General features: G+C 46.8%; 1 protein-coding gene across 12 annotated transcripts in view; it reads right to left on the bottom strand.

Moving 5' to 3' along the window:
* The window catches only part of CSPP1 (centrosome and spindle pole associated protein 1), a 163,598-nt gene that overhangs the window by 109,892 nt on the left and 32,620 nt on the right, over positions 1-21,086 (bottom strand). For 10 of the 12 annotated variants that reach the window (XM_045006706.1, XM_045006698.1, XM_045006697.1 and 7 more), the window contains 2 exons: positions 12,554-12,655; positions 7,000-7,445 (listed from right to left, as the gene is read on the bottom strand). In XM_045006706.1, coding sequence (XP_044862641.1) covers positions 7,000-7,445; positions 12,554-12,655 — 548 coding nt within the window. The remainder of the gene's footprint in view (positions 1-6,999; positions 7,446-12,553; positions 12,656-21,086) is intronic. The other 2 variants (XM_045006701.1, XM_045006699.1) reach the window with 1 other exon arrangement.

Below are 21,086 nucleotides of genomic sequence, written 5' to 3' on the forward strand. Positions count from 1 at the left end.
AGCACCGCTGCAACCCCTGGAATGGCACCTCTATATCATGCTATAAGGGGAGCTGTGCACTCCCCCCACCCTCGGTTCCTTCTTGCCAGACAACTCCGACAGAGGGGAAGGAGAGCGGGATGTGGAATACACCTGAGCAACACATCTTGAAGAACGCCAGTTACAGAACAGGTAACTGTCCTTTCTTCTTTGAGTGACTGCTCATGTGTATTCCACAGTAGGTGACTCCAAGCTATGTCCGATGGAGGTGAGTAGGAGTTTCCGGGTTTCCGGGACACAGTACCGCCCTACCAAACCTGGCATCATCCCATGCTTGGGAGACGATCACATAACGTGAAGAAAAGGTGTGGCAGAGGACCATGTGGTAGCTCTGCATATGTCCTGGATAGGGACATGAGCTACATAGGTGGCCAACGAGGCCTGAGCTCTCGTAGAATGAGCCTTAACGATAGGTGGCGGGGGAACCCCTGCCAGGTCATAACAAGTGCGTATGCATGAGGTGATCCAGCGCAAAAGTCGCTGGGTGGAAATCGGCTGTCCCCTCATCCGTTCGGCTGACACAACGAATAGCTGCAAGGATTTCCGGAACGGCCTGGTTCGGTCAGGTAAAAAGCCAATGCCCTACGCACATCTAGCATGTGTAAGCGGCGCTCCTCATTGGAGGAATGGGGCTTAGGACAGAGTACCGGTAGGAAAATGTCCTGATCCATATGGAAGGCAGAGACCACCTTCAGGAGAAAAGAGGGGTGTGGGCGAAGCTGGACCTTATCCTTGTGGAAGACCGTATACGGGGGTTCTAAGGTCAAGGCCCTAAGCTCCGAGACATGTTGGGCTGACGTAATAGTCACAAAGAATGCTACCTTCCATGACAGGTGAGACCAGGAACACGTAGCCAAGGGTTCAAAGGGAGGGCCCGTGAGGCGGGATAACACTAGGTTTAGATCCCATTGCGGCACGGGGGGCCTAGCATACGGGAATGAATGATCCAGGCCTTTTAGAAAGCGGGAGGTCATACTGTGGGAAAAGACCAAGTGGCCCTGTAACAGTGGGTGAAAGGCCGATATGGCCACCAAATGCACCCTGACAGAGGTGGCAGCTAGCCCTTGGGTCCTAAGGGACAGGAGGTAATCGAAAATGAGTTGGAGCGATGTGGACGATGGGGAGGTTCCCCACTCCCCCACCCACCTAGAGAACCTGGACCATTTGGCCAGGTACGTCCATCGTGTGGATGGCTTTCTGCTTTCCAACAGAACTCGTTTGATGTTCTCCGAACACCTCCCCGCCTCCTCATCTAACCACGGAGCAACCACGCTGTCAGGTGAAGTGTGGCCAGGCTGGGGTGGAGGAGGCATCCCCCCTCCTGGGAGAGGAGATCTGGGCAAAGCGGCAGCCTCCATGGAGGAGCCGCTAAGAGTTGCAGGAGGGTCCCGTACCAGTGTTGACGGGCCCAAGCTGGGACTATGAGGATGATCCACATCCTGCCTGCTTTTACTTTTTGCAGGACTTTGCCTATCAGGGGGAAAGATGGGAAGACATAGAAAAGTTGGCCCGACCACTGAAGGAGGAAGGTGTCCAAGATCGCCCCCCTTCTCATCTCTCCTCTGGAGCAGAACTGGGGGCAGCGTTGGTTCTGGGCAGTTGCAAAGAGGTTGACCCGGGGAACTCCCCACTCTCGGAAGAGCTGTAGGGCGACCTCCCAGTGGAGCGACCACTCGTACTGGTGGGAAAACACCCTGCTGAGGTGATCGGCCTGCCATGCTGGATAGGTGGAAGGCTCGCAGGGAGATATCATGGGATATACAGAACTCCCATAAGCTCAGGGCTTCCAGGCATAGGTCCGAGGAACACGTTCCTCCCTGTCTGTTGATGTAATACATCGCAGCTGTACTGTCCGTGAGGACTCTGACCACCTTCCCATGAAGGTGCCCGCTGAAGGCCACACACGCCAGCCGTATCACCCTGAGCTCCCTGGCATTTATGTGTGGGGATAATTCCGAGGCCGACCATCTCCCTTGGGTTTGAACGTTCCCTATGTGGGCTCCCCAGCCCAGATCAGAGGCATTCGACACCAGGTCTAGCGAGGGGGAGACTTCTCGGAAGGGGACCCCTTGCAGCATGTTGCGCAGGAGGGATCACCATTGTAGGGCAGCAACTACCTGGAACGGTATTGTGACAACTTTGTCCAGCGTGTTCTGAGCCTGGGAATACTGGGAGGCCAGCCAGAGCTGCAGGGAACTCATTCTGAGCCTGGCATGGCAAATCACGGATGTGCATGCCGCCATGTGACCAAGGATCTGAAGGCACACCCTTGCCGTTGTCACTGGGAAGGCTGTGACTGAGGCGATGAGACCTTTTAGGGTCTCAAACCTGTACTGGGGAAGAGAGGCTGTGGCCTCTAATGACTCCAGTAGAGCCTCTATGAACTGTATGTGTTGAACCGGGACTAACGTAGGCTTGTCCTCGTTTACCACTAGGCCAAGATCTGCACACGTGGACAGAAGAAGTCCGATCTGGGCCTGTACCCCGGACTGAGAATTGCCCTTGAGAAGCCAATCGTCCAGGTAAGGGAAAATTTGTACCCCCTTCCTCCCAAGATATGCCTGGTGGTGGTAGCAGCCTTTGGTGAAAACTCTGGGGGCTGTGGAAAGGCCAAACGAGAGGACCGTGAACTGGTAATGGTCCTCCCGTACCAGGAATCGGAGGAAACACCTGTGTCCCTAATAAATATGGATATGGAAGTATGCGTCCTGGAGATCCAGGGCCACGAACCAATCCCCCGGGTCCAGGGAGGGGATGATAGAGGCCAGGGATACCATACGGAACCTGTAGCAGACCATAAAACTGTTGAGATCCCGGAGGTCTAAGATGGGCCTGAGTCCCCCTTTTGCCTTCGGGATCAGGAAATACTGGGAACAGAAGCCCTTGTTCTGAAATTCTACCAGTACCCTTTCCACCGCCCCCAGCTGGAGGAGGCGCGCCACCTCTTGCTCTAGGAGGCGGGCATGCTCCGGGTCCCCAAGGCTCGCCCAGCGTTGGGCGTGGGGGATGAAGTGAACTGCAACGTGTAGCCCTTGGAAATAGTGTTGAGGACCCACTGGTCCGACGTTACCCACTCCACTTGGAAGGCAAATAAACGGTTGCAGAACACAAACTTTATTAACCGGGGGGGGGGGGTCTCCCTGGCAACAAGCCTGGTGGCCCCCCGCAAAGAGTTAAAACTGCCTCTTTCCCTGCCTTTTGCCCTTTGAGGGGCCAGGCCGTGGGGCCGAGCGGGACTGACGCTGGGACCTGCGTCTCTGTTCCCTCAGTCTCTTAGGCGGGGGCTCGTATCTGCCCCTAGCAAGAGGAGCCGAAGTTTGCGGCCTAGGTTTGTCCTTCGCCAGAGGGACATACAGGCCCAAGGTTTGCAGGGTTGTACGGGAGTCTTTCATCCCATGCAGGCAGACGTCAGTTTAATCCGCAAACAACGCTTTCCCGTCAAAGGGAAGGTCCTGCATCAAGGACTGGGACTCTGCAGACAGTCCGGACAGGAGAAGCCATGACACTCTGCGCATGGATATGGCAGAGGCCATCGAATGGGCTGCTGTGTCTGCCGCGTCTGGTGATGCCTGGAGGGCTGCTTTCGCCGCTGACACTCCTTCCTCTACCAGAGCCCTGAACTCCTTTTTGGGAGGAGAGGTTCAAACTTTGGTAGGGACCCCCACAGATTGAAGTCACATCGACTTAGAAAGGCTTGGTGATTGGCCATCCTGAGCTGGAAACTCATCAAGGAATAAACCTTCCTGCCAAACGTGTCCAGTCTCCTGACACCTTTGTCCTGGGGTGGGTGCGGGCTGACCATGACATTCCCGGTGGTTAACTGACTCTACCACCAGGGAGTTAGGTGCCGGGTGGGAGTACAAGTATTAGTGGCCCTTAGCCGGCACGAAGTATTTCCTCTCCACTTTCTTGGAGATGGGGGCCAAGGAAGCTGGGGTTTGCCACAGGGTAGTCGAGATATTGGCTACCCCCTGGTGGAGAGGCAGGGCCACACGGCCCGGTGCTGAGGATGACAGTACATTAAAGAGAGAGTCAGACGGCTCCTCCATCTCCTCAGCCTGGAGCTGGAGATTTGATGCCACCCGCCTGAAGAGCTCTTGGTGAGCCCTGAAGTCCTCTTGAGGGACGGGCAGCGGTGCCGCTATGGTATCCTCTGGCACCGGTGAGGGGACCGGCATGGAGCCTAAGGCGTTGAACGGTACCTGTGGGTCGATCCCCAGGTCAGAGTCCGGGGGCGGTGCAACCAGCTTGGGACCTGTTGATTTCTCCCTCTGTCGTGGAGAGGACGTCAAAGGAGCCTGAGACGCTCCCACCACCGAGCGGGTGTCGCCTGGGCGGGGATCTGCGGCCATGGTGCCCATTGACACCACTGCCCTTGCCACGGTGTTCCGTGCCACTGACCAAATTAGGTGCCGGGCGGTGCAGTTTGCACTTGCAGAGCCACATGATTTGGAGACAGGCAGCTGGGTGCCGATGCGGAGGTTGTCGACTGCCCGGTACCCGCGACAGTGCCGTCCACGTGACCGGGACCTCGAGGACGAAGATCGGTACCCGTCTGAGGTGCTGCTTCTGTACTCATCCAGGCGGCCAGAGCTACGACGCTTCAGTGCCGGTGAATCACGAGATGAGTCCCGTGGGTGATGTCTGGTAGAGCGGGCACTCGAGTCGGAGCATCTATATCGGCAGTGACGGGATCGGCTACGATACCTTCGACACGAAGAGGAGCGTCGGCGCTGCTTATCCCGGCACCTGTGTCCCCAGTCACGGGGCATAGAGAAGCCCTGAGGCTCCCTCGTGGGCGGCGAGCCAGTCAGCCTAAGCGGGGTAGAGGGCCAGCACGAGCTGCGGGAAGACTGCGGCAAGCGGTCCTCAGAACGGGGACTGTGCCATGCCAGGGAGGGTTGTTGTGCTCCCAGTGGTGGTTTCCCTCAAGACAGGGAACCCATCTCAGGCAGCGCCCCGGGTACTGGGAGGGTTAAAATGTCATGCGCAGCCTATGCCACCTCCGGCATCGACGGCATCCTCACCGCAGGGGAGGCACGTGCGGACGGGACCAGGCTGCTCCGCTCAACGCGAGTCAGAGGCCTGGGTCCTGAGGGGGATCGCGGGCTGCCCAGCTCAGGTCCGGCCTCACCCCTATCCTTCTCTCGGTGCCTCTGAGTCTTCCCTTGCTTCTTTGAAGGGAAGCGGTGCCAGCTAGTAGAGGGGACTTCGCTCTGTACCGAAGACGCGGTGCCAGGTGCCGAATCCGTGCAGCATACTGGTTCCGGGGTCAGCGCTGATTCCATTAGGAGAGCGCGAAGTCTAATGTCCCTCTCCCTCTTAGTCTGCGATTTGAAAGATCTACAGATCCTACAGCGCTCACTTACGTAGGTCTCGCCCAAGCAGCAGAGACACTGCGTGTGCGGATCACTTCTTGGCATAGAACTGCGACAGAAGTCACATGACTTGAAGCCTGGGGCATGCGGCATGCCCAGAGCCCAGACAACTAACTGGAGAAACTATTTAACTATTGAAGAACTGTACTACTAAGGCTAACTAGAGAAGCTGCAGCAAGGCTGGAGCATGAAGTTCCAACTACCTTCACTGGCAGCAAGAAGGAACTGAGGTTGGGGGGGAGTCACAGCTCCCCTTATAGCACGATATAGAGGCGCCCCTCCAGGGGTCGCAGCGGTGCTCCCCCCCACAGGTACTGCTAAGGGAAAAACTTCCGGCACCGGTGCACATGGCAAGCATGGACACCTACTGTGGAATACACATGAGCAATCACTCAAAGAAGAATCGCAAATCCCAACCCAAATCAAACATCTGTGCAGGAGACAGAGCTTTTTGGAGGGCTGGTCCAAGACAATAAAACAAACTCCCACAGGAGCTAAGAATGAAACCGCTCCACCTTACACTCCAAATGCAAAGTGTACCTCTTCAACCTTGCTTTTTCTAACCCACACATAGAAGTGTGTATATTTAAGAAAACAAAACCCTACAAAAACAGAACACTACACAGCACACAGAATTCCCATGGGGAGAGGATGAGAGAAAGAATGAATCATGTGCATATTGATGATGGTTGCAATTATTGCCTAAATTAGTTATATGACTAAAATATAAGATTTCATTTAAATGCCCTCTTTTTCACTGGAGTATTTCAGTTCCTCATTAATTCTGAGAGTTTAATCTGAAGAATTTTCATATCTATTTTTCACTAAACAGTACATAATCCTTTTAAATTATGCAAATTAACAAGAGTCTATAAAATATTACCTTTTGCCCCCAGAAGTGACACCTGAATACAATTATCACCTCATTAGATGTTAAGGGCATGCATTCAGTGTACCAATTATTAATGGTGATATTTTATACTTGTAAAGCACTCTTTATGCTGAAAGATTTCAAAGCAATTTATAAACTATATACATACAGCATGAGTGAAATGCATACTCCTGGGTCAGATCCTCAGCTGATGTAAATTGTCATAAAACATTCTGGCCTATGACAATTTACACCAGTTTAGGACAATTTACACTGTCCCCTAGTGCAGAAGCAGCAATCAGGCAGACAGTCACTACAGAATACACTACACAAATAGCAGGGAAAAGGAAATTTTTGGTCAAGTTTGCCTTAATTTTAGGAAAAAAAGCCCTGGGGGTCTAACATCCATCCAAAAAAAAGTGTGTGGGGGGAGAACGACTCCGGTTCTCAGGTCTCACCTGAAAAATACACACATAATACACTGCACAGAATTCAAAGCATCAGCCTCAGAAGGATCCACAACAGAATCAACCCTCCTAGAGTTTGAATCTGCGATTCAAGGGAGTCTAAAGATTTCAAATCTAATGCTCAGTACCACTAAACGATAACCCCCTATGGCTTGAATAACTCATCGTCTTCACTGCTACAATCCCATCACCAACAGCATTAAGGAAGTAAAGAAAAGAAGTGGAAAACGGAGTTAAAAAATACCTTTCAGCATGGAACACCCTCAAAGGCTTTTTGTCATAGTCACTTTCATATCTAAATCTAGGGTCCATTTCCTCATTTATTTCAGGATCATAGTCTAATTTGTAATGTCTTCTATCAAAATGACGATCTTCATCAAATCTGTGATGTCTTCTAGGAGAAATATCAGGTTTGCTATCAAACCTGTGATGCTTTCTATTGGAAATGTCCAGTTCTTCATCAAATTTTTTGTGCAATATTCTATCTCTTAGTTCAGCCTCATCGTCTAGTCTGCGATATCGATCCTCCTCCAGTCGCCTCCTATTTAGTAGCTCTTCATAAGCTTCCGTGGAAGTAAAAGCATCTTTCTTGGGAGGTTCTGAATCTGCACAAGAGGGCTGTACTTGTGAACGCAGTCCTGGTTGGACTCTAGTAAAAGCAGTAGTTTTTTTACTTCTTTCTGTCTCATGCTGTTTAATAGAAAAAACAATATTAAAAGATACAACTACAAAGAAAGTAATAACCTTAATTCATCATCTCAGTATAATTCACATTTTCCATCAGTGCTTCAGCAATAGTTTGATTCTGTATTTATGATAATCTCCTAATTTTAAACTCTCCCCAAATGACGATTTTAAAAAAATCCTCTTAAATAGGGACTTAAATGCTGGGGAAATTTTTCTTGAAAAAACAATACTCTTCAGCTTACCTGATCACTTATTTTCCACTGACAATGGGATGGCCAGCAGTCCTGAATAACAGGCTTCCCATGAATTCAGTTTGGATAATGAAATGACCTTTAGATTTGAAGGCAGAGGAACTCCATAGTGTTTGTTAAGCCTTATATCTGGTCACATGCACAGATGTCCTGATTGCACTGAGGTTCAGGCAGTCTGATATACTCCTTTGTCTGACCAGAACATGGTTTTGGGGTTCAAAAACCCTTTTTATTTTTTCCCTGCAAAAACTGTTACTAAGTGGAAGTATGGTATAATGGTTAGAGAGCTAGCCTGTGACTCATTAGCTCAATTCCTTGCTCCACCGCTGACCTTGGGCAAGTCACTAAGGCTATCTTTAAACTACAAATTACTTCAGTATAACCTACATTGTTCACGGTTTGAGGGGTTCAGCTTGTAAATGATATAGTGTAAACATAGCCTTAGTTTCTCTGTACCTTAGTTCCCCATCCATGAAATGCAGATAATAGTATTTCTCTACCTCAGAGGAGGTGTTATGATGATAAACACATTGAAGAATGTGAGCCGCTAATGGAGTCCATATAAATACAACAGACAGATAAGAATAAATAAATCTCTCAAAGAGTTTCAGTCACTTTGAGAAAAAGGGGCTAAGCTGATCTCCAAGCTCTGCTGTGGTGCATGAGGCCTTTCCTTACCAGCAGGGGCGGCTCTAGGTATTTTGTCGCCCCAAGCACGGCAGGCAGGCTGCCTTCGGCGGCTTGTCTGCGGGAGGTTCCCGGTCCCCCAGATTCGGCGGCACGCCTGCGGGAGGTCCGCCGAAGCCGCGGGACCAGCAGACCCTCCGCAGGCATGCCACCGAAGGCAACCTGCCTGCCGCCCTTGCGGCGACCAGCAGAGCGCCCCCCATGGCTTGCCGCCCCAGGCACGCGCTTGGCATGCTGGTGCCTGGAGCCACCTCTGCTTACCAGCAGCAAACAAAATGGTAGAACAAACCTCAAAAGTAAATACAAGACTGTCTGCAGCCGATCAAAGCTCCTAAACTGCATGAGATGCTACTGAGGACAGAGCTGGCAAGGATTGCAGCAACGACACTCAATTGGACCACATATCAGACAAACTCAGTCCTTGACCTCCCATAGCACAGTACACTGGCCCATTCTACTGAAGCAGTACAAGATGCACTGTCAAAGTCTGTCCTCACCAGTAGAATCCAGAACTCCAGGAAGTGCCTACCCATTGGGGCTGTCAAATCAGCACAAATTTGCCTCTTCTCCAGTAGTGGGTTTGGAGGGGTTATAGAGGGCTCCATCAGTTCTGAAGCAGATGCCCTTAGTTAGGACAAAGAAGCAGTAATTTATCAAGAATTACTCTCAGCTTTCTCCCACCTCCTCTTAACCTCTGGGGTGCAAGATGCCTCTTCACACTATTTCCCTGAAGCCTTTCTTCATGTCCTCATGTATGTGCTCACACTTCAGAGACCCAAGAAAATACACCTCCAAAAGCAAAAGGGGAAGGAGGACCTTAAAGAAGAATTTTCTCCCTATCCCAAAAGTTTTCTTAGAGATTGCTTGGATTCTTTCTAGATCTTCCAAATCTTCTGAACAAGGTGGAATGTCTTTCCAGGATTTCCTTCCCTTCTCCCAGATAAATAAAAAGAGCTACAGGAATAGCAAATAAGAAAAAAACCTTAAAAGCAAATTAAAGAGAATCATATTCCTCTAATTCCTCTGGGTCAGACACGGAGGAATCAGACCTAGAAACCCTGTCTAGTTGTTTCTGCCTAATTCTTTGTGCCAACTCCAAGAAGATTATTTATATTTCCAGTGTGGACAAAGTGAGCAGAGTTCTCAAGACCCAAGAGAAAATTCACAAAAAAATCCTCAGATCCTCTGAATAGATTTGATTGAAATCATCAGCCTGGAAAGACGGGAACACCTGAACAGGAGACAGCCCCTTAACAGACTGTACACAAGGTTCTACAGTTGCCTACAAGACAAAATGCCTTATTTTCAGATATCCAGTGTCATCACTGGATGAGGGTGCTGTAAAATCTTTCAAAAGATCCAGGAGACAGGCAGCTAGAGAACTATGGGTTGGAATTCTGAAGCCTCAGCAGCATCAATGCAAGTTTCAGTTCTGTCCACTATCCTATAGCATGTACAATGCTCAGAATCCAGCCCGGACTAGATAATGAATTCCAACATAAAAAAGATGTCTGACTGCTGCCTTTGCGGCCATCTCTCTTTAGATGAAGTAAAATTCTCAACTAAACTCTCATCCTAGAATCTCATCCAATACACTGGCGGATAAGTACTTATAAATATGGCCATGGTGAGAAGATACCCACACAGAGACCCTCCAAAAAGCTCTCAGAAGGACACCTCTTTTGAAGAGAAAATCTTTCTTCCAGAATCCATATATACCTGGGAACTTCAACACCAAATGAGTCCCTTTCAACTGTTCTGTAAAGACAGTCCACAAAAACACTGCACTATAGCTATCATGGCACAGATCACAAAACTTAAGTTGCACAGGAAAGGACACACCTAGCACCAGCAGCACTATTCAAACAAGAACTGCGGATAACAGCCAACAACCAGTATTTCTCACATCAAACATAAGGTACAGGGGATAACCTGTCAATTTTTGCTTAATGGCAACAGACCAAGACTCTTTGATGGATACTGGAAATGGTCTCCCAGGGTTATCCACTGATATGACTCATGCTGACCTTTATCCAATTACTAAAGCAAGACATTATAAGAAGAGACAATACACCCAAGCTATTCAACACTTGATAGTTAAAGGTGCCATACTGCCCGTTTAAGATGATCAGCTTTTTTCCAATCCACTAGAAAAAGATCTCACACATCACTAGTGCCTGGAGAACAAACTAGCCTTTTACTCTCAAACTGACTAAAACTATCAGAAAAAGACCCTGCATGGTTAGTCACAAAGTGTTTGTGTGGAAGGGTGGGCAATATTTTTACTTACTTGCAGAGAAAAAAGGAAGAGAAGGCTCAAAAGGCATTTAGGCTCAAAAAGGTGTTCCTGCTCAGCAAGGAAATCTTACAGACTGCCTGCACCTTATGGGAGGAAGGACTTTTGTAGTGTAAGAATAGGCTGAATTCCCCAGGCACCAGGCTTATAGGCTTTTTTCCTACATTTACCAAGTTCATGGAATCACTCTGTGTATATATATATCATTAGTTCACTTACACACACACACACCTCTTCTCTCTCTAATGCATGTAAGGTACCAAAGGGCCATTTAGTGATTCCAATGCAGGAAGCTCCTCTCCCAGGAGGGAAGTAATTCAAAACTTTACCCTTTGAAGACTTTTAAGCATCCCACAAAAACATAAAACTTGCTTTTGGAAATCTTATTTGGCCAAAACTCCCATTAACTTCAGTGAGCGTTTTGGATATGTGTACACTAGAGACCTTACAGCAGCACAGCTGTACAGACGCAGCTGTGCCGCTGCAAGATCTCCCGGGTAGCCACTCTATGCTGAGAGAGCTCTCCCATTGACATAATTAAGCCACCCCCAATGAGTGATAGTAGCTATGTTGGCCAGAGAGCATCTCCCGCTGACACAGTGCTGTCCACACCGGAGAAACTCATATTGCTTGGGGGAGGAGGGGTGTTTTTTTCACATCCCTGAGCAACATAAGTTATACCAACAAAAACGCTACTGTAGACATAACCTGAGTACAGGGGCGGCTCTAGGTATTTTGCCGCCCCAAGCACGGCAGGCAGGCTGCCTTCGGCGGCTTGCCTGCGGGAGGTTCCCGGTCCCGCGGATTCGGCGGCACGCCTGCGGGAGGTCCGCCGAAGCCGTGGGACCAGCGGACCTCCCGTAGGCATGCTGCCGAAGGCAACCCTGCTTGCCGCCCCAGGCACGCACTTGGCGTGCTGGTGCCTGGAGCTGCCCCTGCCTGAGTAAGGACAGTAAGACCATGTTTTAGAGCCAAACTTATAGGCTGCTTCACAGGGCAACACACAGATTATCTATGACCACATACTTAGTTGGAAGGGATGGATAAGGGTGTGGGTATATCTTTTAAAAAACATATAGCTTTATATTTATTTTTGCATTCATTTAACTAGTTATATATTTAACTGTGCCCTTAACATTGGAAGCATGCTAGGTAAGACGTCATACTTTATGCCACATTTTCCATTTCCCCCAGTAATAAGGCAAACTTGACAGAAAAAAAAATCAAAATTGGGATCAATCTACCCAGTGTGGCTATATTATGTTAAAAACATTAAATTGTTTAAAATATATTATTGTGCTGTGTTAGATATTGTAGATTTTTTTATATCTGTAGATATTGTAGACAGAGAGCCTAAAATATTAAGAAATATTCTTCCTCTATTACTGTTTTATAGTGACAGGTCCCACACACACACACACACACACACACACACACACACACGATAGATTCCTGAGATTACAGTCTAAACAAGGGATATCACATGCATCAAGAAGGGAAAAGATGAGTAAAGACTGTTAATATACACATACCTTGATGCAGTTTGCTTTAAAATAAGTTCCCCTCTTCTTCCAATTAAAACAAAAAAGAAACAACTAACAAGGGTACTAGAGGGACAGAGACTAATCAGAGAAGTAAAAATGGCCCCAGAATAGTGATAATTGCTAAAATTATCTTCCTGTGGAAAAAAGGGGTGAGTGTTGAGGAGGAATATTATCAGCAAATACATATTCTTTACTGCTCTTCTTCTGAAGAGACTTAGAATGTATCACATGTAAAACCTCCAGAACAATTAGACAACTGACATTGAGAACAATTCTTAACAACCTCATTTAAGTTCTCTCAAAGTGAATTGACTTCAGCAAAATCTGTATTACCTCTGTGTTTTTCTTTCCTATTTTCCTTAACCTTTCATTCCACTCTTCCTTGTCCCTGAGATACTGATTGTATTCCCTGTTTCTTTCAAGCCGTAGTTTCTCCTGAAACAGACATTGGAAAGTGCTTCATAACTTTGTGCTTTAGGGAGAGGGCTTTTAACTTTGCAGGAGATATTAAAATAATAATTTATTTCTTTTTTGCTTCTTTTTGATGTACAAATAGGGCCTGATGGTATTTAGTTTTTATTGGTTTGTCGTTGGGTCAGGATTGTACCTTTTTAACTAGGCCACTATAGTTAAAGAGGTACAATATTTGTATGTAGACAGGACATCAGTCAGTTACAGCCTAGACTATAACTCAACAACCTAAATTTGAATTAAACATGTTAAAATGGATCTACATTAGAATCAGGTGGAGATTTCAATTGAGTTAACCCAGCTCAATTTAGCTAACTTGATTAAAAAGTGCCTCAGTGGTCACATGGCTATTGAAACTATCCTGGTAATAATACCACATGCACCTAACTGTAAACTCCCTGAATAAACATCAAATTACAGGGAGAAAAATGTCAGACATCATAGGAATAGTTTGCTAAAAACTTGTGAATCGTAAAAAAATTCAATGTTATGTGTTCCCTTGGGTTAAGGCCGTTTATTTACTCTTTAAAAGATACTAGAAATTTAAAAATAAAGCAATAATAAATAAGTAAAATATTGTGGTAAAATATTGAAGGTTATCCGCAAAGAAAAAAATGGACTTGAACCCAGACCCTTCTTTGTGATGTATATAGCATGGATCTCTCTTTATTGTGATGTATACAGGAGGCCTGGAAAGGTGGTCTTTTCCCACTCAAAGAAAAGGGCAGTTTATTTTGTTTTTTACTTTGAAATTTAGATTTTGTCTAACCTGAAAGACTCTGGTGACTAAAGAACATTGCAAGAGTCGAGAGACTGAAAGCTGATCAACTGAGAAAGATTTTTAGTTAGACTACCTAAAACCATTCATCTTAACACATATTAAATGCCAAAATCTAGTAAACATTTTGGAGAAAAAATGCCTTATGAGTTAAAAGGTGTGAAAGCTCATACTGCGCATGTTCTGAGACAACACGAGATATTCCAGCAAACCAGGGAAGAGTAAAATTGGCATTCCTGATATTTTTAAAGTAAAAAAGATGGGGAAAAGAAACCGTTTATAAAAATATTCCAGGCCTTCTTTGTACACAAAAAAGAATCACAAAAGAGCACAAACCAATATTGGGTATAATCCTTTAAAGGTCACTTTTAAGGTCTGCTGGTGACCCCAAGATTAGTTGAGTGTTAATGGACAACTAATCATGAGCCCCATTGGTGGATGAAGTTCATCTGGTGCATGTGCCCAGGGCCCCAGAGTATTACTTTCGGTATATCTGTACTCAGTTCCTACAGGCATGCATTTAGTAATTGTTTAAGGAATACATTTTATATATTACACACAAAAACTACGTTGAAAGATTATTAAGGTTGCAAAGTCATGCATTTAAAAGTTAGGAAATGCCAGAATTAAGGTTGTCTCTGCACAGAACAATAACGTACCCTACAATAACTGTGGTTCTTTGCAATTTGTCTTCCACACTTATCCCACTCTTTGTACACATGCACCTCATTCATACATATGAGATCAGATTTTTCAAGTCTAGCAGTGTCCGCTCAGGCCACTTTTACACCAACGTGCCCTCGTGCCACCCCACCATGCAAAGATATAAAGTGCTGAGTGTGTACAACTGCCCCTCATTTCTTTTTCTAATACAGAACACCATCTAAGTAGTTGCAGGGAAATAGGGTGGATCATGGAATCTGCTTGGACAACATCTCTCAAAGAACCACAGCTACTGTAGAGTAAATAACCCTGTGGTAACCTTATCCTAGAAGTCTGAAACACAGTCTCACTGGTGTTCTTGGGTGGGGTTGAAGTTGATTAATGAGGTTTGTTACTGTTTAAAATCTCTCCTGTGGAAGGTAAGCCAACGCTGATCTAGAGTAACACTGCTCCTATGAACTCTTGCTCTGAGTCAGAGTGAGCATGGATTTCTCTTTATTGCCTTTGAAACTTGGTGGGGCAGAGAACTTCAGGATTGCTTGAAAGGAGCTGATCACCAGTTATGATTAGCCAGTTGGTTAGGTAAGAATACTCCTGGCTTCCTTGTCATCTTAGGTGAGCTGCAACTACCATCAGACATTTGGTGACAACACGAGTATGGAAGAGAGGCTGGTGGCCAGGACTCTGCATTGGTAGTGAGATGTTCCTAGTAGGAACCTGAGGTATCTATTGTGAGCCAGTTGTCTTCATAGAATCACAGGACTGGAAGGGACCTTGAGAAATCTTCTAGTCCAGTCCCCTGCACTCAAGACAGGACTAAGTATTATCTACCATCCCTGACAGGTGTTTGTCTAACCTGCTCTTAAAAATCTCCAATGACAGAGATTCCACAAACTCCCTAGGCAAGTTTTTCCTAATATCCAACCTAAACTGCTCTTGCTGCAATTTAAGCTCATTGCTTCTTGTTCTGTCCTCAGAGATAAAGAGAACAATTTTTCTCCTCCCTCCTTGTAACCATCTCATATGTACTTGAAAACTGTTATGTCCTCCCTCAGTCTTCTCTTCTCCAGACTAAACAAACCCATTTCTTTTCAATCTTCCCTCATAGGTCATGTTTTCTAGATCTTTAATCATTTTTGTTGCTCTTCTCTGGACTTTCTCCAATTTGGCCACATCTTTTCTGAAATGTGGCACCCAGAATTGGACACAATACTTCAGTTGAGGCCTAGTCAGCATACAGTAGAGCAAAAGAATTACTTCTCATGTCTTGCTTACAACACACCTGCAAAATACATCCCAGAATGATGTTTGCTTTTTTTGGAACAGTGTCATACTAGTGACTCATATTTAGCTTGTGATCCACTCCGACCCCCAGATCCCTTTCTGCAGTTCTTCTTCCTAGGCAGTCATTTCCCATTTTGTAGGTGTGCAACTGATTATTCCTGTCTAAGTGGAGTACTTTGCATTTTCCTTATTGAATTTCATCCTATTTACTTCAGACCATTTTTCCAGTTTGTTCAGATCATTTTGAATTTTAATCCTCTCCATCAAAACACCTGCAACCCCTCCCAGCTTGGTATCGTCTGCAAACTTTATAAGTATACTCTCTATGCCATTATCTAAATCACTGCTGAAGATACTGAACAGAAACAGACCCAGAACTGAACCTTGCCCTTCCAGCTTGACTGTGAAGATATGAGATATGACAGGAAGCATCTGGCAGGACAAGAGCTGCAAATCAGCCCTGAGGATCAAATGAAGGGATTACAGAAGTTAGGGTCATCATTCAGAATCTGTAGAAGTGGATGAAGATTTTGAGACAAAGGTCGAGGATTTGCTTTCAACCCGCCCCTCCCCCCTTTTTTTTAAGATTAAAAAGTAGTGGGAATAAAAGCCCTGCCCTTAAACCAGAGGACCCTTTTTGTTTTAAACTATTCCCCCTCCTTTGGCGACCATGATCTTCATATCCTGTCTCTCCAACATGGAGGCTTCAAATAGGTTCCTGACAAAGGTAGTAAGCCTGCCTATCTGAAGTCCCAGACAGCAGGGCAGCTAAGGAGGCAGCAAAAGGTCACCTCCTGTAGAATCTCTGCTTCTTCCTCTGTGGCTCCAAAGATCTCAGTGGCTAATCATAGAATTGTCTCAACTGTTTCCTCTTAAGACTCAGAAACCTCAAGCACTAAAAAGACCAGAGTTGCCCAGGACTTTGTACAGAGGACTTTGTCAGTGCCACTGCTGAAGAGTTTATTACCTTCAACTGGGAGGTCCTCAATTGTTGCCTGGACCTCTCTAGGGGATGACTGAAGCCATGACAACCCTATTGCTGTAGCCATTGTACATGCTGCTGAGGCATCCAGCAAAGCCTGCAGAGTTGTGTGTGTAGTTGGCTGACTTTCAGCCATTAGGGTCTTTAGACATTAAGGTGCTTCTTGGGCAATTTATCAGTGCAATTAGACAGTTTGCTCCCTATCTAAAAAGTCGTATTTAGAGAGCAGCACTTGATAATTTGTTACTGTCATCTGAAGGCTTGCAGACTAGTATACATTCTGGCCAAAAAGAATCAGTTTTGGGGGAATTCCCCCCCCCCCCGGGACCATTAAATTGGATCCATTTTAGTGGTCCCTGCTATTTCGTTCTCTCTTGTACTGCTTGCACAAGAAAGATGGCTACAGGATGAGTGTAAAATATTCAGATCCCTTTTTGCACACTCAATTTCTCCTATCTGCTCTTTTGCATGTGACAGAAACAGAAGCCAGAGTACGCCAGATGGATTTAGCAGGTTCCAGCAGACTATCATGTATTGTCATGGCTAACCTGCCTGGAGTTGACAAGTGCAGTATGTCCAAGAGATTGTTTTTTTTCTCATGAACAGTTTTCAGGAGAATGTTTAAGATTTATACCATCCGCTTTATTAAGTGCTGGAAAACCTTAAATATGCCCACAGATGCCAATGTATGTGAGCTCTCTGGCTTGTGAGAAGAAGATGAGAATATTGCAACCAGAACTAGATGCTCTTTCCCTAGAAATTGTTATTCCTCTTGCCTCTCAAGTAGCTGAAGGTTCAAGCAGCTGAGGTGACTGGGGAGGCTTAATCTGCCTCTTAGGTGAGGGAGACCTAGACCTATACACAGGGGGATCCAGCATGGCCACAACTATTACTGGTAAGAATAGTGTACTGGAGCACAGCTCAGGGGATACAAAATCTTCCCTGGAATCACTCCTTGGCTCTCACTGAGCTGCCCCATGTCAAGAAACATTGATTTAGAGGTATACCCCCGGAAGACTTCTTAGTACCCCCAGGGGAACTAGACGTGTGTGGGGTGCTGCAGCACCCCTACATTTTACACAGGGCTCCACTGCTGCCACCGCCACACCCAGGGATCGCTGCTGCTGCTGCCACCGCTGCTGCACCCGGCATGCAGGACCCTGGGATGCCAGGCCCAGACAGCAGTGGGGGTCCCCAAGTGCAGGCAGTGGCAGCCGGGATGCCCAGAGGCAGCAGCGGAGTTTAATTGTTAGCTGAAACCGATAAGCATCAAGCTTATCTTCTGTATAAATTTTGGGTGAGGTCTCAATTACACCCCCTCTTTATGAAAAGCTGTATGTGGGTGCCCTGCATTAATGCTTGGGTCTCACCTACCCTTCTGGTCAATGTTATTGCTACCGAAAAGGCTGTTTTGATGGAAAGTTGACATGTTCCCTCTTTCATTAGTAGATCAAAGGGTGGGCACATAAACACACATCAGTGCAATAGTTAGATCCCAAGGAGATGGAGGGTTCTCTGACTGGGGGATATACCCTCAGAAGGCCTTTTAGGAACCAAACCACTGTAGGGTGTGAAAATGTGGAATACTCCTAAATTGGAGGGTGGGAGGCTGAGATGGCTGCCAGGTGAATCTTCATAAAGCTCACTGAAAATCCAGAGTTCTTTAATAACAGAAGGTACCACCATATGTCTGGTATCTAAGTGAGAAATGGAGATAACTGGTTGTGTTGTGCCCAGACACTGAATCCTTTCCACTTGCCAGATTAAACATGCCCTTAAACATGCCTTTCTACTGTGGATAAGAATGTTTTGCACTTCAGTTAAGATAATCTCTACTGATGTTACCCAGCCAGTGTCCATGCCATGAGGCACAGAGAGTGTGGATACAGATGGAGGATATGACTGACTCTGAAGCCTGGTCTACACTAGGCGTTTAAACCGGTTTTAGGAGCGTAAAACCGATTTAACGCCACAACCGTCCACACTAGGAGGCACCATATATTGATTTTAATGGCTCTTTAAACCGGTTTCTGTACTCCTCCCTAACGAGAGGAGTAACGCTAGTATCGGTTTTAACATATCGGATTAGGGTTAGTGTGGACGCTGATCGACGGTATTGGCCTCCGGGAGCTATCCCACAGTGCAGCAGTGACCGCTCTGGACCGCAATCTGAACTCGGATGCAGTGGTCAGGTAGACAGGAAAAGCCCCGCGAACTTTTGAATATTTCCTGTTTGCCCAGCGTGGAGCTCCGATCAGCACGGGTGGCGATGCAGTCCGAAATCAAAATAAAGAAAGAGCTCCAGCACGGACCATGCGGATGTGATCGCTGTAAGGGCAGGCAAATCCGTTCTATCAGCGCTCCGTTACAGAAGATGAAATTCAGAATCCTTTTTTAAAAATCTCCAGACAGACGCCATAGCAGGGACTCAGCGCACTGCAGCGTGACAAGCGTAATGGAAAGCCAGAGAATCAAATGGACGGTCATGGACTGGAGGACTGAAGCTATCCCACAGTTCCTGCAGCCTCCGAAAAGTATTTGCATTCTTGGCTGAGCTCCAAATGCTTCTAGGGTCAAACACAGTGTCCGCGGTGGGTCAGGGCATAGCTTGGCAGTCTACGCACCCCCCCCACCCACCCCCAGAAGCGAAAGGGAAAACAATCCTCTGACTCTTTTACATGTCACCCTATCTTTACTGAATGCTGCAGATAGACACGATGCTGCAGCCGTCAACACCAACATCCTCACTCCCCCCCCTGCCATGGGTGGCTGATGGTACAAAAGGACTGGTAACCGTCCTCGTCATCAGCCTATTGGCACATGGGGCAGTAACCATGCTGATTAGCATTCGTCAGGTCGATCAAGGGCGCCTGGCCCTAATTTTTTCTGGTGGATGGTGGATGGTGCAGTATGGCTGGTAACCATCGTCATCATAGCAACAGGGGGCTGAGCTCCATCAGCCCCCACCCTTCATGTGTAAAGAACAGATTCAGTTGCCCCTGGACTAGCAGAGGGATGCTGGGCTTCTCTCCTACACACTGCTTAATGTCCTGTCTGGACTATCATAGCAGCTGGAGGCTGCCTTCCACTCATTTCTCACTAACAAGTCACCATGTCTTTTTATTCCTGCATTCTTTATTACTTCATCACACAAGTGGGGGGACAATGCTACGGTAGCCCAGAAAGGCTGGGGGAAGAACGGAATCAACAGGTGGGGTTGTTACAGGAGCACCCCCTGTGAATAGCATACAGATCATAGTTTCTGCAGGATCTGACACAGAGCAGCTGTGCTCTCTGGTTCTATGATACAGTGGTTATCTAGTACACTTGCCTATATTCTAGGCAGGACTGATTCTATTTTTAGATACCAAAAAGGAGGGATTGACTCAGGGAGTCATTCCCAATTTTGGCTTTTGCGCCCCTGGCTAAGAGCAGCCAGGGGCACTTATGACAGCAGCAAATGGTACAAAAGGACTGGTAGCCATAATCATCCTCAGTTCCAATTTATGGAAGGGTTTGGATGGTGCAGTATGACTGGTAACCATCTCTGCTGTCATGCAAAAGCAAAAGCATGCTTCTGTGTAGCGCTGCTGAATCGCCTCTGTGAGCGGCATCTAGTACACATACGGTGATAGTCACAAAAGGCAAAACAAGCTCCATGATTGCCATGCTATGGCATCTGCCAGGGCAATCCAGGGGAAAAAGGCGCGAAATGCTTGTCTGCCGTTGCTTTCCCAGAGGAAGGAGTGACTAACGACATTTACCCAGAACCACCCGCGACAATGATTTTTGCCCCATCAGGCACTGGGATCTCAACCCGGAAGTTCCAAGGGGCGGGGGAGGCTGCAGGAACTATGGGATAGCTAGGGAATAGCTACCCACAGTGCAACGCTCCAGAAGCCGACGCTAGCCTCGGACCGCGGACGCACACCACCGAATTAATGGGCTTAGTGTGGCCGCGCGCAATCGATTGTATAAAATCTGTTTTACAAAACCGGTTTATGCAAATTCGGAATAGTCCCGTAGTGTAGACGTACCCTGAGATATTACATGTTGCTGGAGAGGCAGTTGTACTGGAGGTTGGATGGAGAGATTCCTTAACACTAATAACTACCTAATTATGTACAACTACTTACATAAAGAATAGCCACACAGAGAGCAAATAAGTTTGGACACTCCAAGTTCCAGCTCGTAGTCATGCATGGTGAGAAGGAACTCAGAAGTGACTGGGGTTGCCTTATCCTTTATGCTTTCAGTCAGAGACACAAGGACATTTGGAATGCAGGCATAGTCCCCAGAAGACAGTGCTGGACAAAACAAATTGAACTCAAGTACACTGGGTGCATGAACATAAACAATAGGATACATATAGACAACCACTCGAAGAAAACTAAGTCTTTACAACCTTATGCCCTTTCAAGGGAAGAGCTCAGGGCAAGTTATGGTGAGTCTTTTAGTCTCTTGCTAGGTGCTGGGTAAGGTGGCCTGCACGTGGGTTCATCTTTGGAATAGTACTTCTTTCTGCTTTTAGGTGCTGACACAGAGGTATTGGTGGATGAACAAGGCCTTGTACAGGCAACCCTGATTCTGGTATTTCCTAACTTTTCAGTGCTTGACTTTGTAACCTTAATAATGTTCTTTTAAAGCAGCTTGTATGTAATTTCCTACATTTTTAAGGAAGCAAACTG

Source organism: Mauremys mutica, chromosome 2 (assembly GCF_020497125.1).
Source record: "Mauremys mutica isolate MM-2020 ecotype Southern chromosome 2, ASM2049712v1, whole genome shotgun sequence".
Classification (NCBI taxonomy): Eukaryota; Metazoa; Chordata; order Testudines; family Geoemydidae; genus Mauremys; species Mauremys mutica.